This window comes from Dendropsophus ebraccatus, chromosome 2, assembly GCF_027789765.1.
Source record: "Dendropsophus ebraccatus isolate aDenEbr1 chromosome 2, aDenEbr1.pat, whole genome shotgun sequence".
Lineage (NCBI taxonomy): Eukaryota > Metazoa > Chordata > Amphibia > Anura > Hylidae > Dendropsophus > Dendropsophus ebraccatus.
In genome coordinates, this window is record NC_091455.1 from 171299822 (window position 1) to 171319824 (window position 20003).

At 44.0% G+C, this 20003-nt stretch overlaps 1 protein-coding gene across 3 annotated transcripts in view; it reads left to right on the forward strand.

Annotated features, from left to right (window-relative positions):
* Window positions 1–20003, forward strand: part of COLQ (collagen like tail subunit of asymmetric acetylcholinesterase) — an 88247-nt gene that overhangs the window by 41414 nt on the left and 26830 nt on the right. For all 3 annotated transcript variants that reach the window (XM_069960433.1, XM_069960434.1, XM_069960435.1), the window contains exons 3-7: window positions 1642–1743; window positions 2964–3008; window positions 6868–6894; window positions 9275–9346; window positions 19299–19361. In XM_069960433.1, the coding sequence (XP_069816534.1) occupies window positions 1642–1743; window positions 2964–3008; window positions 6868–6894; window positions 9275–9346; window positions 19299–19361 (309 nt within the window). The remainder of the gene's footprint in view (window positions 1–1641; window positions 1744–2963; window positions 3009–6867; window positions 6895–9274; window positions 9347–19298; window positions 19362–20003) is intronic.

A 20003-nucleotide genomic window follows, 5' to 3' on the forward strand; every position in this document is an offset into this window, starting at 1 on the left:
TTCGACATTTCCCCTGGTATCCCCCCCCCCCCCCCCGTAGATAGTGCCCCCCTCCCTATGGTAGACATCTCCCCTAGGGTCCGCCATTGTAGGCATGTCCCCTAGTGTCCCCCGTGGTAGGCATGTCCCCTAGTGTCCCCCGTGGTAGGCATCTCAGCTCATATCCCTCGCACATAGTAACCCCAAAATAGACATCTTGCCTATTTCCTACCCTCCCAGTACATAGTGTCCCCTATGGTAAGCATCTCCCTTGGTAGTATGATGACAACTCAGGATGCTTGGTGTATTGCAAAGATGGGCTCCTAATGTGGTGGGCCCCATAGCGGCTGCTATGACTGCTACAGTGGTTGTTACACCTCTGTTACTATATCATCCCACTCAATGCAACATTAATAGTAAATTTACAATAATTTGCAATATGTTTAGTAAAACGAAAGCGATTGAACAACTAAGGAAAGGGTTACAGTGAAGGAGAAATAAGTGGCCATGTTCTGATTAATTATTTCTTTAATCTACAATTCTTTATCTGGTAGGTTTTCTATTCTGCCCTTGAAAACAATTACTCATGGGAAACCTGCCACCGAAAGCTCAGTCCAATCTAGCTAATAGAACCTGGTGAATTTCATTAGCTGTGTGTGCAGCCTTTACTGATTACTATACAGGCTACTCTTCCAGAAGGTTGCTGCAGAAAAAATAAAACCGCTCTTCAGGGTTGATTGGGTTGCACTTTTAGCTTCTCTGTTTAACAGCACAGCATAGTATATTAGCCTTGTGAAATCATTAACATGACAAAACATACATCATCTATATGTCAGATCATATGTCAGTGTCATCAATCATAAGCTGCAATGTTACCATGTTCAGGTTTGGTATGATGTGAAGCTAGATACAGAATAATTATTAAGTGGCATAAATAAAAAGATTGGTAAGAATGGTGGGTTGTTTTTATTAAGACTACTGAATTAGTACTAGGTGCATAATTCCTATTACTAGACTGTCCCCAACAATCTTGAATGGCCTTTAAGTCTCCACACATCTTTATGGCTGACTCTCCTTAAGTAGAACTAATATCCCTTTGACCCACGTTGAAAGGCCTCTCACTAGCCGCCCAACACCCTGCTCTGGACTGAGGAGGGGCACCAGCCTTGAAACAGCTGTCTGCAGTGAGAACTATTTTGCATTGCCTTTTTTTCCCAGAGGAGCTTTTTAAGCCTTCACAAATCTTCCTGGCAGACAATCTTTAGGGAGAACTATTATCCCTTTGACCCACAACAATCTTATAATTTCTGCAAGACTAATGTTTGTCAATAATATCCTGCCGAGTATCTACAGGGAAAACAAGGCAGATAACACAGTATTTCAAAAATTATGGAAAAACATTCAAACCATTTTCATTCATCCATTGTGGCTAACTGTATACCTATGGAAGACTAACATCCTAGAGCCATTTATATTATTTTGCATTAATTTGGCTTGTTAATTGTCATCATTAGCCCAATATACAGTATGTAAACTGTTGCATTATATACAAGTGCCCCGGGAGTAACCATCAGGAAGGTGTGATGTGTTGTTTACTTTTGGAAAAAGAAATAGAACTAAATTTCACAGATTCATGAAAATTGAAGATTGTTTTTTTTTTAGATACCAGACCTGGATTATACAAATTCACCTTCAGAATTAAATCCCACAATACCTTTATGTGTACCAGGTCCACCTGGGCCAGAAGGACCTCCAGGATCTCAGGTTTGTACATGTAACATCTTGAATCTGTGCCTTCTCCCTGGCGTACGCAGCTGCTGGAACATAGATAAATGTTTCCCATTATGTATATATAATTATATTTATAATTATGTATATTAAACCCATATATATATATATATATATATATATATATATATATATATATATATATACACAACAGCCAGACCACTGCTTGTAGAAATGAGTGGGGGTCATACAGGACATATTAAGAAATGGAAGCAACTTCGCTAAATTAATGTATTTAGAAAAATATTTAACTTGATGAGTCCTATATGTTTAAATAGTACCTGCCATTAAAAAATAACATGTCACAGAGACATGTCAAAGGTTTTGTTTCAGGAAAAGAGGGATGTCCAGCTCCAGATCCAGTTGCTCATATAACAAAGTTTATTGAAGACACAATTAAAAACACTCCATAGCCCTTGTAACACCTACATGTTTCTGGCTATGTGCCCTTTTAAGTGCCACGTATAAGGGTGCATAGCCCGAAACATGTAGGTGTTACAAGGACTATGGAATGTTTTGCAACTATGCAACTGGATCTGAAGCTGGACATCCCTCTTTTCCTGGTTCCTGAATGGCTGGTGAGCTGTTTACCTGTGGTCTTGTAAAGGTTTTGTTTGGTCAGGGTCTGAGTGTGACCGATCAGGAGAATGAATGAGGAGAATTCCATGCTTCTGTGTGTTCCTCTCCCCGCTCTGTGTCCGTCCAACCTGGATGACCCCATAGACACCCCACAGAACCTTTTGGATCGGATCGGAAAGCTGCAAAAATTAAGAGATCACCACTACGTACGGGACCGCATGTAACGCTACGGGCGTAAGTTACGGCATTTTCGTCCGCAAACAATGGTCTGGTTCATTTTTTACGCCGCCGCGTACGATCCGGGCGTAAGTTCGTACGTAGTGTGAACTGTGCAGCCATACTTCGTATACTTTCCATTATACACAAACTACGTAAGTCTCCAGCCGCTTATTCACGGAACGCGCTACGGACGGAAACTTACGTAGTGTGAACATAGCCTTACTCTATTAATTAAGATACGAATATCCCTTTAAGTAATATTATGACTATAGCATGCACCTTTTTCTTTTTCTTGCTGGGATACTTTGTAAGACAGATACACCAAACTCTTAAAAATCTCTACTCTGTCTGGTGTAAGACATTACATGTGACATTTATATGTTTTTTTTCATCACTAGGGGCCTCCTGGTTTTCCAGGGACAGCTGGACCAAAAGGAGAAAAAGTATGTTGCTGTGTGTCTCTTCTTTTCTGTCTTTTCTGATGGCTATTTACAGCACCATTGAATTATTCAGATGTTTTATTTATTGATGCTGTGTGACCTGTTTAATCCAAGTGCCAGAATACAATTTTTAAAGCATGGTTAAACTTGTGTTCATGCAGTGCAGGCAATTCTTTTATTCCCAAAACCTATTTAAGAGTGTCTCTTTGTTGCTATCCTGTGGTTCTGTGGTGACCACAAGAGTTTGCAACAGATGGTATAGTGCAGGGCTAGCAGCTGGGAAGAATAGTGATTGTATAATGTATGTCATGTGGCAGGGTGGCAATGCTAACATAGGTTCCCGAGTGTACCACACACTCCTTTTCAATGAGCTGTTTCAGTGATACAAAGTGCAGGCAAATGACTTCTGACACCAGGATTCCGTGAAACAACTTTATTGAACAGTTCTTGTGCAAAAATAATCATAAGGTAGATATAGCTTTTCTGTTGGGGAGTAAGTATATTTGTCTATTGTTCCTTTTTGGTGACTGCAGTTGTCGGGTTAAATGAATGCAGCTTTCAGCTATCTTTGCTGGCCTCATAGATAATTAATGGAGCGGAGTGCCTGTGTATGTCTGTCTTGCAGCTTCATTCAATGGGGATTTTAGAGTCCCCGTTCTCCAGATTGCTGGGGACCCCAGTGCTTGAACCTTCTGTATTCTTTTAGTTTTGCCCTATCCTCTAGATACTGTGGATAGGGCATGACTACTCAAAATGGAATACCCCTTTGTAGGGGACTCACTCCAATTAAACTAGATTCTGTTTAAGAGGATCTTTACAGTTTAGCTGGCTGTGATTAAGAAGAAACATTCATATGCACAAAGCAACTATGCAGACCTGTCATAATAACTGGAGGGACACATACATGAGCACAGTGGCGGACAAATCACTTGTGCAGCCGGTTCAGCTGCACAGGGGCCCAGACAAACAGAGGGCCTCTTCTGGCTCAGACCCTGAGTCTCAGCTTAGCAGACTCCTAGACTGCTCCTGGCCCCTCCGCATAGGTGATATGTATTGTTCATCCACCCATGCACCAGGCGCCCGATCAGATGTTCCGCCACCTGCGGCCCACCCCACGCATTGCCTGCCCCACATACCACATTGGATATGTGAGCCATGGCCGGCCTCAGTGGCACCTCTCCTGTCCTGCCTTGGCATGGTGCACCAGTGATGTCACCTGGCGGTCATACATTGGCGAACGCGGCATCGGGCATCCTGATGACCTGGGGGACTCCTGGGGGGGTCAGGTGGGGTATTGCATATGGGGATGGAACGCAGCCAGGTATGTGGTGGCATAGTTTGGTTATTGGGGGACCAAGGCAAATTTTTTGCACAGGGGCCCTATGCAACCTGTGTCCACCCCTGCAGGAGCATGATCACTGACTTGAAAGCTGATTAGCTCCCTCTCCAGCTAAAAGAATGGCAAATGCAAGGGAAAGCTTGAGCAAATTATCCAAACTTGGACACACATCATGGACTGAAAAATGGTGACTCAGTGAAGTGCTGGAGTCGACTCAGATGCTCTCAGAGGCAACTTGTCTTGCTTGTAGCCTGTTTCCTCACATACGCTTTTGAAATATTTGACTTAGAATTAGAATAGCTTGAACATTGCAGACAATAAGGTTGAGCTCAATGCCAACACCAGTATGCTGGATCTAATCCTGTAAATTTCCTCCTATTCTCTTATCTTTTCCATTATACTGTTACTCTGGAAATGTAGAAAAAAATAGAGAATTTACAGCTAAATATCTGGCCACGCACAGACTGGCTTAGACTGGTTTAGGTCCACACCTTTCTAGGTTAACCAGGAGTTGAACTAGGGATTGCTCTCAGTGTTTGAAAGGCATCATGTGACCAAAACATCTTACTCTCATACATGTGTGGTAAAGGCAATTCACACAACAGCCCTACACATAACGCAGGTGGAAAATGAGTACTGGGACACTGCAGTTAGCTGTTGCTTGTTTAATATTTGAGAACAAAATTAGTTAACTGTTTGCAAGATGTTAGGTTAGTATTGGCTACATATTTCCTCGCCAGCTCGTGGCATATCTATATACTATTGTGCACAAGTGACACCAAGGATGTCACAGAGACTTGACACTAAGATCAGATCCATATGACTGACAATAAATAATAGTGTATGACTTCTATGTGTCTGGGTCATACATGCAATAGATTTTTTTTTTTTTACTATTCATTGTGGCTTACCACGACCAGTCTTAGCTTAAGGTGAGAGAGAAATACCTGGGGACATCGGCATTAGGTTAATGTATTTAAAGGATAAGTCTGGTGAAAATTTTTATTAAAGTATTGTATTGTCCCCCAAAAATTATACATATCACCAATATACACTTATTACGGGAAATGCTTATAAAGTGCTTTTTCCCTGCACTTACTACTGCATCAAGGCTTCACTTCCTGGATAACATGGTGATGTCACTTCCTGGATAACATGGTAAAGTCACTTCCTGGATAAAATGGTGATGTCACGACCCGACTCCCAGAGCTGTGCGGGCTGTGGCTGCTGGAGAGGGGTAAAACAATACTTTTCACCCGACTTCTCTTTTAATGTAGGTTTTCTACAAGGCTACAAATTATTTGAACTTATACAGCTACATTATATGTTCTACCTAAATTACGTTCTTGTTTTGTGAAGGCATACATATTGCTATGATGATGTCTAGAAGTGAGTAATAAGAATCAAATTTTGCCTTAATTATGATTATTCAACATCCATGAAAGATGCGGACCAAATCCTCCTGAGGCTGAGTTTACGTCTTGCAGACATAATGCTGTCAAGTGGGGCCATGATGCAAGTCAGAACAAGACAGCTGCTGTATCCAGGTTTTCCAGGCATTTTCCATGCAGTCCCCAGGTGGTATCCTCCCTCTGCACTGAGCTGGCAGCCTGAGGGATATAAACGCAGATCAGTTTTGCTTCGTACGAAGCAAAATGAAGCTGATTCACTCATCTCTAATTGCAGCATTAATGGACATGCAACTCTGCAGTTATATAGCCGTTTTACCTGCAGTACCACAAGGCCATTAACAATTAAAGTGCTTTTAGCTGCAGTCAATTTGAAAATTGCGCCATGCTGCATGTTGGCACGGTTTTGGCTGAATTGTGTTAATTCAACCTAATGGATTTATATGTAACCATGGCCAGAATCCAATCACTGCCTAGTCTGCCACTGCCTACATACTTAACCCTCTTCCATTTGTTAGAAGTTCTGAGTTGTTGATATTTTTAATAGCTAATTGAAAGACTGCAAGCTTACAAGACGACCTAGGACTGTTTATCATGCATGGTTTAACCCACCATGCTAGATCCAAAGCTTGGAATATATTATCTTTTTTAATTAGCTATTACTATGTATTAAATATCACAAATGCACAATTTTTCATCATTCTCATCCACTGGCTAATATGGCACAAAAATATTTTAATGTTTTAACCCCCTAAGGACTGGGGTATTTTAGGCTAAGACAAAACAATTTATTTTTTTATTTTTATATCAATGCAATGCAAGATCTTTTTAGAGAACCGGAGCAGAGTCCAACACCTTCACTGATTTTGTAAAGCTTTATTTCTCAACCTATAAACAACAGGCTTATATAAGAGTGCACAATATAAGTATTATAAATAAATAAAGTATTATTAAAATTACCCGCACTCAGACCAGGGGTTCTAAATCATAGCATATTTGATGCTGTCATGACTGTTGTTTAATAATACGGCATTCTCTTATTCGGACAACCCCTTTATGTTGTTGTTTTTTCACATCCACTGGCACTAATACTAACCTTTTTTCTGTTTTACAGGGTGAAATTGGTAGACCAGGAAGAAAGGTAAGAAAATTTAGATTTTATTTCTGTGTAATACCCTTACTGTATGTGCTTATTGTTCTTGGAGTTCAGATTAGAGGTGTTAGCTATGCCCCATCAGAGCCACCTCATTCAAGTTTTGAGGTAGGGTTGGGTTGGGGGGGGGCAGATGGAGGGGGTTCGTGTTTGTTATTTTTATTTTGTTGTACAGAACTTGTTAAAGTCTTTAAAAAAATTGACATAAATAAAAATGAGGCCCCTTCTTCAGGTGAGCCCTTGGTTTGTATTGCAGATTTGTTCTATACTGATATAATAAACAGATATGTTGGACGGGGCAGGGGGTAACAAGAAAGGCAGGTGTTGACAGCAATGTGTAAATATGGGATTTACAGTAACTTGTTAATGAAACTGAATACATTTGTCTCTAGGGAATCATCCATGAGCTTTAAAGAAGGTTATTATATAGTGTTTCTATCATTACACCAACTTGTCTCCACCACTTTGTTTCTATCAATAAACCCATTTCTACAAAGTACACTTAGTAGTCTGGGATGTGCTGGCAGTCAGATTAGTGCATCATAAAAATACTTTGTACAGTCTCTGCAAGTCTGGAGTTTGGATGCTCACATAGTAGATACCATACTGACAAGCTACAAATATCTTAGGTCCTCACATGGTCTGCAACATCATATACATCCTCTCTCTGTCGGAAGTGCTCAGATTTAGAAACAGAAGAAGAAAGTGTTATTTATAAACTGGGCTGTAACTACTTTAACAGAATAGGATAACAGTATATCATCTCTACTGACCCTTAGCAGGGGAAAGTCCAACGACGCAACTGATTTAACAAGGATATCACTGCTTTACAATGAGAGGACACTTTGTCCTGTATTTATGTATTTCCTATACAGTAAATTTAGGTTTATGATTGTAACCATTGTATATCGAACGGGTCCATGATTCACTGCCATTATTAATTTATATAAACAATGGGACACATGTATCGTTATGTGCCTTGGTAAATTTCACAGAAAAGGTGCAGCTTTTTTTTTTTTTTTTTTTTACATTTTCCATTGTGTACACCCTACTCTCCTAATGGGTAAGAAGAAGGTGCAACAAGGCAGGGAGGAGGCTTGGCCTCTTCCTGCACCCAATTTATCACCACTATTTACCCCTGCAAACAGGTGTAAATGATGGCAGCGGGTGTGGATTTCTGTGTCCACTGTGTGACAGGAGCAGGTCAGGTCCTGCTGGATTTACTAAGAGTGCACCTCTTGGTAAATCCAGAAGGGTGAAAAGTGTCGGGGCTTTATGTACGTTTGGTGTTTAAGTACACTGTTTTTGATAAATTTCCCCCAGTGTACTTTTGTTTTTTTCATCACAGCACAAATCACTAGTTACCTTACAGTTGACTCCTCTTGGAACATATTATTTTGCAACTTAAGAGGGTCCAAAAAAATCACATATAGTATGACCTGCCTAGGACTACTTATTACACAGCAATATATGGTTGCCAGAAAATTGTGGCAAACTTACTGCAGTACCCCACTGCAAAGCTTCCTCATCTGATCAATGCATCAATGATCAATGAGACTGGGTTGGGTTTTTTGGCACAGTAATTGTTTACTTTTTCATAAACTCTACTTTGTAGACCTAGAATTAGATGGCATTCTGCTTAGGCTATGAGTACTGATCAATAATATTCATTTTCATTTTGACAAGACAATTATTGGGAGGAGTTACAATGGATGATCACAACTCTCCATCCATAGACATAGATGGTTTGTTTGTAGATAAATGAGCATCTGTTGATTTGTTGACTGATCGCTGGGATTTTTACACTGGACAGGAACAAGTGTACACAGAAACATTTGCTCACCTTCCAGTATGAAAAGCTCTTTAGTTGAGATGTAAATAAATGCTTTAGATATTCAGGGAGGAGAGTTAATAAATGCTGATATTCACTATATTAGCTCAGTTTTGTTTTTTTTTTATCTTTGCTTGCTTCCTTTAATTTTTGTACATCCTATCAATTTATTGGATATTACTTTCAGGGGCAGATTAACTTTACCATAGGCCCCAGGCTGTTCACTAAGCTTAGCCCCATCCCACTGTAACTATAGGAGCACTAGCGTGGTGTTCATAGTACAGGATAAATAATGTTATGATTTGTGCAAAATTGTGGTAAAAAGCAGAAATTATTTGCAAATCATGGCAGAACTGTAGCCAGGAAACAATATTCTACTGAAAGTAAAAGTGTTTTTGGGTGGCCATGGGCCCACAGGAGCTTAGGGCCCTGGGCTACTGCACAAAACGGACCTATTATAATCCGCTGCTGATTACTATACAGTACCTGAATGCACATTGTAAATCGTATATGTGTGTATTTTGTTTTTACTTCCAGGGCAAGACTGGTCCTCCTGGTGTACCAGGTATGCCAGGCCCTATAGGACCTCCAGGACCAATGGGACAAAAGGTTTGTGTTCTTTAGATAAAAAATGTGTTGAAAAATTTGTTGAAAAAATAAAAGGATTTTCCGGCCAAAATAAACTAATTAGCTATCTACAGGATGGCTGATCAGTCACTGATCGTCGAGGTGTTGGCACCCTGCACCTGTACCAGTCAGCTGTTTTTGCGCCCACACTGCACAGTAAATGGGACGAGAAGCAGTTGTCTCTGTTGACTGTGTAGCTGTGGCGATTTAGTGGCGATTTAGTGGCAATTACAAGTTGCAACCGCTACACGGTATACAGAGAGAAAATGCTCTCAGCACTATTCACTGTAGTGCGGGCACCACGCGGCTGATCATTGCGGATGTTGGGTATCGGCACCATGCTGATCAGACTGATGAGATATACTGTGTTTAACAATTGATACTAGAGATGAGCGAACCGGGTTTGGGTTCGAGTCGATCCGAACCCGAAAGTTTGGTATTTGATTAGCTGGGGCTGCTGAACTTGGATAAAGCTCTAAGATTGTCTGGAAAACATGGATACAGCCAATGACTAATCCATGATTTCCACATAGCCTTAGGGCTTTATCCAACTTCAGCAGCCACCACTAATCAAATGCCGAAAGTTCGGGTTCGGATCCACACGAGCATGCTCGAGGTTCGCTCATCTCTAATTGATACATTTTTCTGGGTGATTATGTCATTTGCCACAAAACAAAGCAAAAAACCTTTCCATTTCGTCCTACGGCAGCACAGAGACATAAGGGTTAACTAGATTATCCCATACTGCTAGGCAGAAGAAACAAGATTAATTAATCATGGTAATTAACTCATTAAACCATTAGGCCAACATCATAAAACCCCACCACAGACAAGGAATAGACGTGTTTTGTTTCTTCTGCAGGCAGAAGTTGCTTTTTTTCTACAAAGACTGTTCCATGATTCTATGAGGTAGTCAGCCTCATCCCCTGCTCTATTTTTTACCTCGTCTGCAGGGAGGCCGAACGGCACTGACCACAGGGTTCTGTGTGTCCTCCGTTATGGCTGCCTACCAGGGGGAGTTGCAGATTATTCACTCCTGGTATGGCGCACGGTAGCTCGCGGGCCTCACTGGGGTCCCGAATCTCCCGTCCAGCATCTCGTGTGCACGCTAGCCGGACCGGAAGTGCCAGCGCCATCTTGCAAGAGGCAGCCCACGAGGTAGGCGGGACTTCCGGTCTTCAGGACACCGGCGCCATCTTGGAGGTGGCAGTATGCCGCTGAAGCGGTAATCCCGGTCCCGACCTCGGCTATCTCCTCCGTCCGGAGGGATAGAAGGTAATAAGGCGCGCATATGTTTGATCACCTGCGCTATGTTGACCCTGGCGCCGTTTTTTCTTCCTCTACGTCCCGGCATCAGGAGGGGGTGGAGTATTCTGTAGAGGCGCATGTGCATTGGGTTGTTCTCTGCACCTGCGCAGCTCCGCCCGGCTTTATCCCTCACATGTGTTAAAGCTGTGCTGGTGAGCGGTTGCTCTATCCAGCACTCTGCCGGGCAGCACCATTCATTGGAAATAAAGGTATTTCCTCTCTGCAGGGATCTATGGCAGGCTATGATGTCTTATCAGATCCAGAAGCTTTATGTATTTTCTACCCCCCTTTTTTTCTAGATGGCCAGTCGGCATACTGCAGGAAAAAAGAGGAGTAAATCACGTCACAGGCTCTGTAGATCCTGTTCCCAGCCCTTGCCAGATGACTATGGAAAAGATACTTGCATCATCTGTGCTCCTGCTTCTAGCTCTGCATTCCAGTCAGAAGCTCAACAGTTTTTTGGGTGGTTCAAGTCTCAACTATCTGAAACTCTGAGTGAAGTCACCCAAAAGCCAGCTAAGAGGGCTAAACATGTCAAAGTACCATCCGCTGCATCGTCCTCGGATATGAGGGAAGAGATCCTATCAGAAGGAGAAGTAGTTTCTTCAGCCTCAGAAGCATCTGATAAGGGCTCACCGGAGGATCTCTTTTTATTTAAAAAAGAAAATGCCAGGAAACTCATTAAGTCAGTAAAAAGCACTTTGGAAGGAGAACCCTCTTCTTCCAGTTTACCAAAGAAAGAAGCTCTTTTCTTTTTTCCTAAGACCGATCACACGGTGCTTCCTTCCCATCAGCTCCTGAAGGACTTTATGGAGCAAGATTGGCAAAAGCCTGAGAAAAGGTTTGATCCAAGTTCACGTTTCAAGGCAGCATACAGTCTTTCAGCAGAAGCTTCCAAGTCATGGGATAACCCACCAAAAATAGATCTGGCGGTTGCCCGACTTTCTAAAAAAGCTCTGTATCCCACTGAGGAAGCCGCTTTACTTAAAGACCCTCTAGATCGCAAGACGGACTCTACTCTCAAAAAGATTTATTCTACATCAACTTTTAATGCTAAAGCGGCATTGTCTGCAGTATCAGTAGGAAGAGCTCTAAGAGTCTGGCTTAGTGAGTTATCAAGAGATATTGAACGAGGCGTTAAAAGGGAGGATCTGCTGAAGGACGTTCAAACCATGAAGTTGGCTTCGGATTTTCTGGCAGACTTTCCTTTAGATTCTCTGCGTTTGAATTCTAAAGTCATGGCTATGGCCACTACTGCCAGAAGAAGTTTGTGGTTGAAAGACTGGCCTGGAGATTTGTCATCCAAGACTCATTTCTGTTCCCTTCCATTCCAGCCAGAAGGCCTATTCGGGCCACAGTTGGAGGACATATTGAAATCCCTCAATGAATCCAAGGGAATTTCCTTTCCATATCCTAAAAGAAGGCAAAATCGTTCCTTTCGTAAAACATTCCGAAGATCACCGGCAGGCAAGAGAACCGCTCCCCAAGGGAGACAAAACAGATTCAGGCCACGAGGAGATAATTCCAGCTTTAAGAAAAAGCCATTTCCTGAAGACAAAGATAAAAAACAATGACGCCAGATGTTTTCCCACAGCGGTAGGGGCAAGGCTCAGCCTCTTCGCATCAGTATGGGAAAAAACTACCTCGGACGCATGGGCCAACTCGGTAATCTCGAGAGGATACTCCATAGAATTCTCTCACTTTCCCCCGAATGTGTTCTTGCGCAACAAAGACAGCCCAAAACTTCATGCGCTTCTATCAGAGTTCTTACAGAAGAATGCATTGGAGAGAGTTCCTCTTCACCAACAGGGCCGAGGGGTCTACTCCAGAATCTTTGCAGTACCGAAGAAGGAAGGCAACTGGCGTCTAGTGATAGATCTGTCTTTTCTGAACCGTTTTATCACCTGCAAAAGATTCAAAATGGAAACAATCAAATCAGTTATCGCCATTCTCCAAGAAAACGATTTTGCTGCCACCATAGACTTAAAAGATGCGTATCTCCACATCCCCATCCTGCCGTCCCATCGCAGGTTCCTTCGGGTGGCTATACGCAAAGGGAAAAAGACTCTCCACTACCAGTTCAGATGCCTTCCTTTCGGCCTATCTACAGCACCAAGGGTTTTCACAAAAATCATCGTCATCCTGGCAGCACACCTAAGGCTTCAAGGAGTTTTTATCGTCCCCTACCTGGACGACTGGTTCGTCAAAGCCTCATCCAGAGAGAGTCTTCTGATTCATATCCAGATGACCAGACAAGTTCTGGAGAGTCATGGATTTATCCTGAACCTGGACAAATCAAACCTAGTCCCTTCCCAAGTATGCAAGTTCCTAGGCTTCATCGTGGACTCACTGGCAATGAAGCTCTACCTGACGGAAGAAAGAACATCCAAGCTGATGTCAGAGGTCCAGTCTCTCCTCTCCTGTCCCCAAATAACAATCAGAATGGGCATGCGAGTTCTAGGGTCGATGACTGCCTCACTGGAGGCCGTGCCATGGGCTCGGGCACACATGAGATTGCTCCAACAGAACATTCTCTCCAGGTGGAACCGCCTCCAATCAGGCTTAGACCAGCCTCTGTCTCTCCTCAGTGCTACCCGGCAGGACCTCTTGTGGTGGTTGAGACGGGACAAAGTTTGCAGGGGGAGATCACTTTTCAGTGCCCCCCAGGTATTGATCACCACCGATGCCTCCAAGGTGGGTTGGGGAGCACATATGGGAGAACTGTGGGTCCAGCAGGCGTGGACCACAGAGGAGGGTCAGAGTTCATCGAACCTGAGGGAACTACGAGCAGTGCATCGTGCCCTGGTCTCGTTCTCACATCATGTCCAAAGCCGACACGTCCTGATCCAGTCGGACAATTCAGCAACCGTGTTCTATCTAAACAAGCAGGGGGGTACCAGATCCCCCTTGCTGATCAAGGAATGTCGGTGTCTGATGACATGGGCAGAGGAGAATCTGCAGGAGTTGAGAGCAGTCCATATCAGGGGAGTCCTGAATACAGCAGCGGACTGGCTGAGCAGGAATCAGCTATGTCAATCAGAATGGAGTCTCCATCCAGAGGTTTTTTCATGGATAACCAGCATCTTTGGTCATCCGGACATCGATGTGATGGCAACAAGAGAGAACAGGAAGGTGAGAGCTTTCTGTTCAATCTACAAACAAGACCATCCGGATTACATAGACGGGCTATCCATCAGCTGGAAGAACAGATTGATTTATCTCTTTCCTCCGTTTCCGATGATCCCGAGAATTCTCAAGAAGATTCTGGACGATCATGCCTCGGTCATAGCAGTTCTCCCGTTTTGGCCCAGAAGGGCCTGGTTCCCGCTCGCGTTATGGCTTTCGAAGGGTTGCTACAGGAATCTTCCAGTCCGCCCGGACCTTCTCACCCAAGCGGGATTTCTTCATCCTTGCCCCCAGAATCTACATTTAACAGCTTGGAAGCTGACAGGTTAAACCTTCTGGAAAAAGGGTTTTCGGACGATGTGGCCGATATCCTATTGTCTTCAAGAAGACCAGCAACTATGAAAGTTTATAACAGAGTGGCGAAGGTTTTTAGATCTTGGTGTGGATCTCAGTCGGTGTCCGTGCCTTCTCTTCCAGATGTGCTAAAATTCCTTCAAGAAGGATTCGCTAAAGGGCTAAAATTCAATACCCTCAAGGTACATTTCTCGGCAATTAATTATGTGTTTGAAGGGAAGTTTTCAAATCAACCTTTAGTAAGAAGATTTTTCAAAGCTATTAGGAACCTTCGCCCTCCAGTCAAAAGTCCAGTAGCCACATGGGACCTTTCCATAGTTCTCGAAGTCTTGTCTGGTCCTCCGTTCGAACCTCTGAATGAAATTTCCCTGAAGTTTTTATCATGGAAAACACTTTTTTTGGTGGCCATAGTCTCAGCCAAGCGGGTCGGTGAGATGCAAGCTCTCTCATGCAGAGAGCCATATCTTTCTATTAAGCATGACTGTCTCATTCTACGTACCAGACCAGGTTTCCTCCCAAAAGTGCCTTCTATTGCTAATCTTAACCAGGAGATAATTCTCCCAAGTCTCCAACCTCAGGATAGCGACCAGGACAGACTCCAGCTGTTGGATGTTAAAAGATCAGTTTTGACCTACCTGTCTCGTACAGAAGAGATAAGATCATCAGACTCTCTCTTTCTACAATTTCAGGGTCCAAATAAAGGTAGAGCAGCTTCCAAAGCCTCCCTTTCAAGATGGATCAAGGATGTCATCGCAGAGTGTTATAAGTTAAAAAGCTTAACTCCACCAATGGGAATCAGGGCCCATTCTACACGCTCTACATCCACATCCTGGGCTGAACTGGCTCAAGTCTCCTTGCAACAGATTTGTTCAGCTGCTACGTGGTCCTCCCCTACTACGTTTATGAGACACTACAAGTTGGATGTTCTCTCCAATGATAGGGTGGCCTTCGGCAGAAAGGTGCTGGAAAAAGCGTTCTCTGGCTAATATTACCCTCCCTTGTGTTGGCATTGCTTTGCTTTCCCTTATGTCTCTGTGCTGCCGTAGGACGAAATGGAAAGCTCAAATTTACTCACCGAAATTTCTTCTTTCCATGAGTCCGTAGGCAGCACAGCATCCCACCCTAATAAATTATGTTATTGCTGCAGTACTTACACGTCTATTCCTTGTCTGTGGTGGGGTTTTATGATGTTGGCCTAATGGTTTAATGAGTTAATTACCATGATTAATTAATCTTGTTTCTTCTGCCTAGCAGTATGGGATAATCTAGTTAACCCTTATGTCTCTGTGCTGCCTACGGACTCATGGAAAGAAGAAATTTCGGTGAGTAAATTTGAGCTTTATCAGTATAAAAAATGGTCTATGACAAAACTCATTTTGCAAAGCTGATCTGTCTGATATATAATGTTAGTTTAATATTAGTAAAGTTAATGCTTCATAAATTTCGGGCCATCATAAAAGCTCGAGGAGTCGCAACAAAGTATCATTGACACCATAGTTGTTTCCCCTATGTGATCTGGAAATCTAATTAAAGGATAACTTCATATCCCTGATCAGAAATGCCTGCTTAGTCAGTCAGTGACTGAGGTGGGACCCTGCTGCAGTCACTGACTGGCTGAGTGGGTGCTTCAAGCCCAGTTATAACGATGCAGAAAACCAGGAGAAACTGAAGACAGGAGGATAACAGAAAGCTGGTGATCCAGCGCTGTGTGGGCACAGGGACAAATAATCATAGCTTCTCTTTATTCCACTCACCCACCTGGAACTTTTTAGATAAATGAATGGTTATAGTCAGGGCCGGCCTTTGGGGTGTGCGACCTGTGCGCTTGCACAGGGCGCATCACCCCCGGCCAGCAGGGGGGCGCTAAGGCAGAGAGACAGCTGTGCAGCTGTCTTTCTGCCCGAGCGCTTCTCTAGCTGGCTGCCCGGCGCCCTCCTCCTGAGGTGGTTCCTCCCGGGCTCCCCCCTGCCTCCACCTAGGCGCCGCATACTGTACTATTAAGCTTGTGACCTTGCGGTCACAAGCTTGATAGGACAGTACGCCTACAGCTGATGCGCGCTCCCCGGGATTCCCCAGGAGAGCACGCATCAGTGACCTCAGCGTCAGCCGGCGTCTTTGTACTTCCGGCACAGGGAGGAAGTACCGGCCCTGGCGCTCGTGAGGTCACTGGAGCGTGCAGTGCCAGGACATGCTCAGGGAGCGCGCATCGGCCGGGGGTGATACAGAAGACGGGAGCCGCGTCTGGGGAGCGAGGTGTCAGGTGAGTTATGTGCTTTGTTTTTTTTTAACCTGCGCAAGGGGGGAGACAACAGAAGTGGGCAATCTATAAGTGGGGGACAACAGATGGGGGCAATCTAAGTGGGGGACAACAGAAGGGGGCAATCTATAAGGGGGGAGAAAACAGAAGGGGGCAATCTATAAGGGGGGAGAAAACAGAAGGGGGCAATCTATAAGGGGGGGAGAAAACAGAAGGGGGCAATCTATAAGGGGGGAGACAGCAGAAGGGGGTAATCAATAGGGGGGTAATCTATAAGGGGGGAGACAACAGAAGGGGGTAATCAATAGGGGGGGTAATCTATAAGTGGGGGACAACAGATGGGGGCAATCTAAGTGGGGGACAACAGAAGGGGGCAATCTATAAGGGGGGAGAAAACAGAAGGGGGCAATCTATAAGGGGGGAGAAAACAGAAGGGGGCAATCTATAAGGGGGGGGAGAAAACAGAAGGGGGCAATCTATAAGGGGGGAGACAACAGAAGGCAATCTATAAGGGGGGAGACAACAGAAGGGGGCAATCTATATGGTGGGGGCACCTGTAAGAGAGGACAGCATGGAGGGCATATACTATAGGGGGACTACACAGAGGGGGGTTCTCAAGGAGATGCACATAGGGCCATATATAGGGAAGACTGAACAAGGGGCCATCTATAAGGAAGCTACACAGAGGGGGGGGGGTATATACTACAAGGGCATCACATACAGTCAGCCTACCCACTAAATGAGGGGGTAAAGGGGCCAATACAGATGTGCAGTTTGATAAGGATGGTGTTAGAGTGTGGAGCCTAATATGTCTGTCTGGCAGATTCTGTGGATTCGTGGCTCGGAGAAGTTCTCATAACGGCCCAGGACAGATGGAGAAAGAAAAAAAGAAGAAAATGAATGAGGAACAACTCTAATCAGAGAGTCCCCTGTGAGTCACCTGATGTAACTGCTGATGTATATGGTGTACAGAGCCTGTGTAGGGCTGGGTCTACCTCTATATGACTGGATGAGGGGATAGTGATCTGTGTACAGTGGATTATTCAGTAGTGGCGGTGGTGTTAGTCAGTATGTAGTGATGTTAGTCAGTAGTGGTGGAATTATTTGTTACTTGTAATTTGGTACTGTGTTTTATTGGTCTAAGTATACAGGATTTGGTCAGCAACAATATGGTGGTGATGGTAGTGGTTGTGGTGTGGCGGTAATATTTCCCCCCTATATACTGGTAATATTGGTCTCAGTATACAGGATTTGGTCAGTAACAGTATAGCGTGTGTGTATATATATATATATATATATATATATATATATACCCCCAATAGCATCGCTTGGTCGAGGAAAGGACCCAAGTTGACCTCTTGCACCAGGGCCCAAGAGACATTGCCTATGCCCCTGGTCTGTGCACAGTCAGGGCAGCTGTTTCTCTGCCCGAGCGCTGTCCCACTAGCTGGCTGCCCTGCTCCAGTATCCCCCCACAGCTGCCGTGGTCCCTGTGGGTCAGATTCAGGAACATACGGCAGCAGCCTCTGCCATCTGAGAGTGAGCCCTGCTGTAACTGCTCCTAGCACAGCCGCCCCTTCCCCTCCTTCCCCCAGGTCCTATACAGGGAAGCTCTTCTGTCCTGGTGCAGCTGGTGTTATATTACACTGCTGGGTAGTCGGGACAAGAGGAGAGAGCAGGAAGTCAGCAGCAGCATGAGGCGCCCAGTCCTGTCAGCAGCTGCTGCATTATCCACAACCAGCTGCCAGCTAGATGTATGTAAGTGCAAGTATATGTATATAGAATGTACATAGTGTGTGTACTGTTATATAATGTATAGTCAATGTGTAGGTGTGTGTGTGTACTGGAGGTTTATATATGAATAATGTGTGTTTAAATATGTGTGACATTGTATATGTGTGTACTATATAATGTGTAGGTGTGTATGTGTGTGTACTGGATACTACTTCCCCCTCCAGCCATACACACAACTACTACATGGCTGGGGAAGGTAGTAGTTGTGTGTATGGCTGGGTAAGTAGTAGTTGTGTGTATGGATGGTGGGGGTAGTAGTTGTGTATGTGGCTGGTGGGGGTAGTAGTTGTGTGTATAGCTGGTGGGGGTAGTAGTTGTGTGTATGGCTGGCGAGGGTAATAGTTGTGTGTATGGCTGGCGAGGGTAATAGTTGTGTGTATGGCTGGCGAGGGTAATAGTTGTGTGTATCGCTGACGGGGGTAGTAGTTGTGTGTGGCTGGGTGAGTAGTAGTTGTGTGTATGGCTGGGGGAGGTAGTAGCTGTGTGTATGGTTGGGGGAGGTAGTAGCTGTGTGTATGACTGGGGGAGGTAGTAGCTGTGTGTATGGCTGGGGGAGGTAGTAGCTGTGTGTATGGTTGGGGGAGGTAGTAGCTGTGTGTATGACTGGGGGAGGTAGTAGCTGTGTGTATGGCTGGGGGAGGTAGTAGCTGTGTGTATGGCTGGGGGAGGTAGTAGCTGTGTGTATGGCTGGGGGAGGTAGTAGCTGTGTGTATGGCTGGGGGAGGTAGTAGTTGTGTGTATGGCTGGGGGAGGTAGTAGTTGTGTGTATGGCTGGGAGGGTCGGGTGATGGGTGTTGGATGTCGTCTGGAGGAGTGGGAGGCTGTAGGAGCTTTATGTCACCATGGGGGGGGGGGGGGGGGGGGGGGCGCCGAAAAAAGTTTTGCACAGGGCGCCATCTACCTTAAGGCCGGCCCTGGTTATAGTCTGCCAAAAGGAAGATAAGCTGCCAATACAAATGTTCATCAAGGACAAAATATACATTTCTAGTGCAGTAATATTATAGTTACATAAAGCATAAGGATTATTAGTTATCCACAATTGTAAATAAACTGGACCTATAAAAGTTTAATAATTTACACTCATGTTTTTGCCAGGGTGAAAAAGGGGACTCTGCATCACTGGGAGGACCAGGATCAAGAGGACCAATGGGCCCCAAGGTTTGTTCAATCAAGTATCTCTGGAAATCACAAGTACTGTCATGTATTACCTTTTTCAACTTTAATGGAATAAGTAACAAATAATAATCCTAAAAGCAAATTACAATCCAGCCAAAAAAAGTGTAATCATGTAATCTAAAAATAATATAAAATACCAAGGCTAGTACACAGAACAAAATAGCACCAAGATAATGGAAATCAACTGGCAAAATAAAACAGGCATGGAAAAAAAACAACGGATTCACCTTGTCTGGGCCAACTGTTTACAGAGATTTATCTGACATATTTTTGAAGCCAAAGCCAGGAATGGATTTGAAAAGAGGAGAAATCTCAGTCTTTCCTTTAAGACCTGTTGTCTACTTATAGGCTGTTTCTGGTGTTGGCTTAAAAAATCTGTGAGATGAATCTCAGGACTCCTGCCCAATTCCTGTCTTGGAGATCAATTAAACCCATGAATATCTGTTACATGATTTAAAAAAAAAAAAAGATTGAAAATTAAGTTGAATTGTTACTAAATCATTATTGGTATTTAATTTAATATTTAATATTCCTTAAAAGTATTCCTCAAAATAAACTGAACAATGCAAGACTGAAGTACTTTGTTGAGACTGTCCTGCAGTCTTGCAGTGTAAGGCTTGGCTG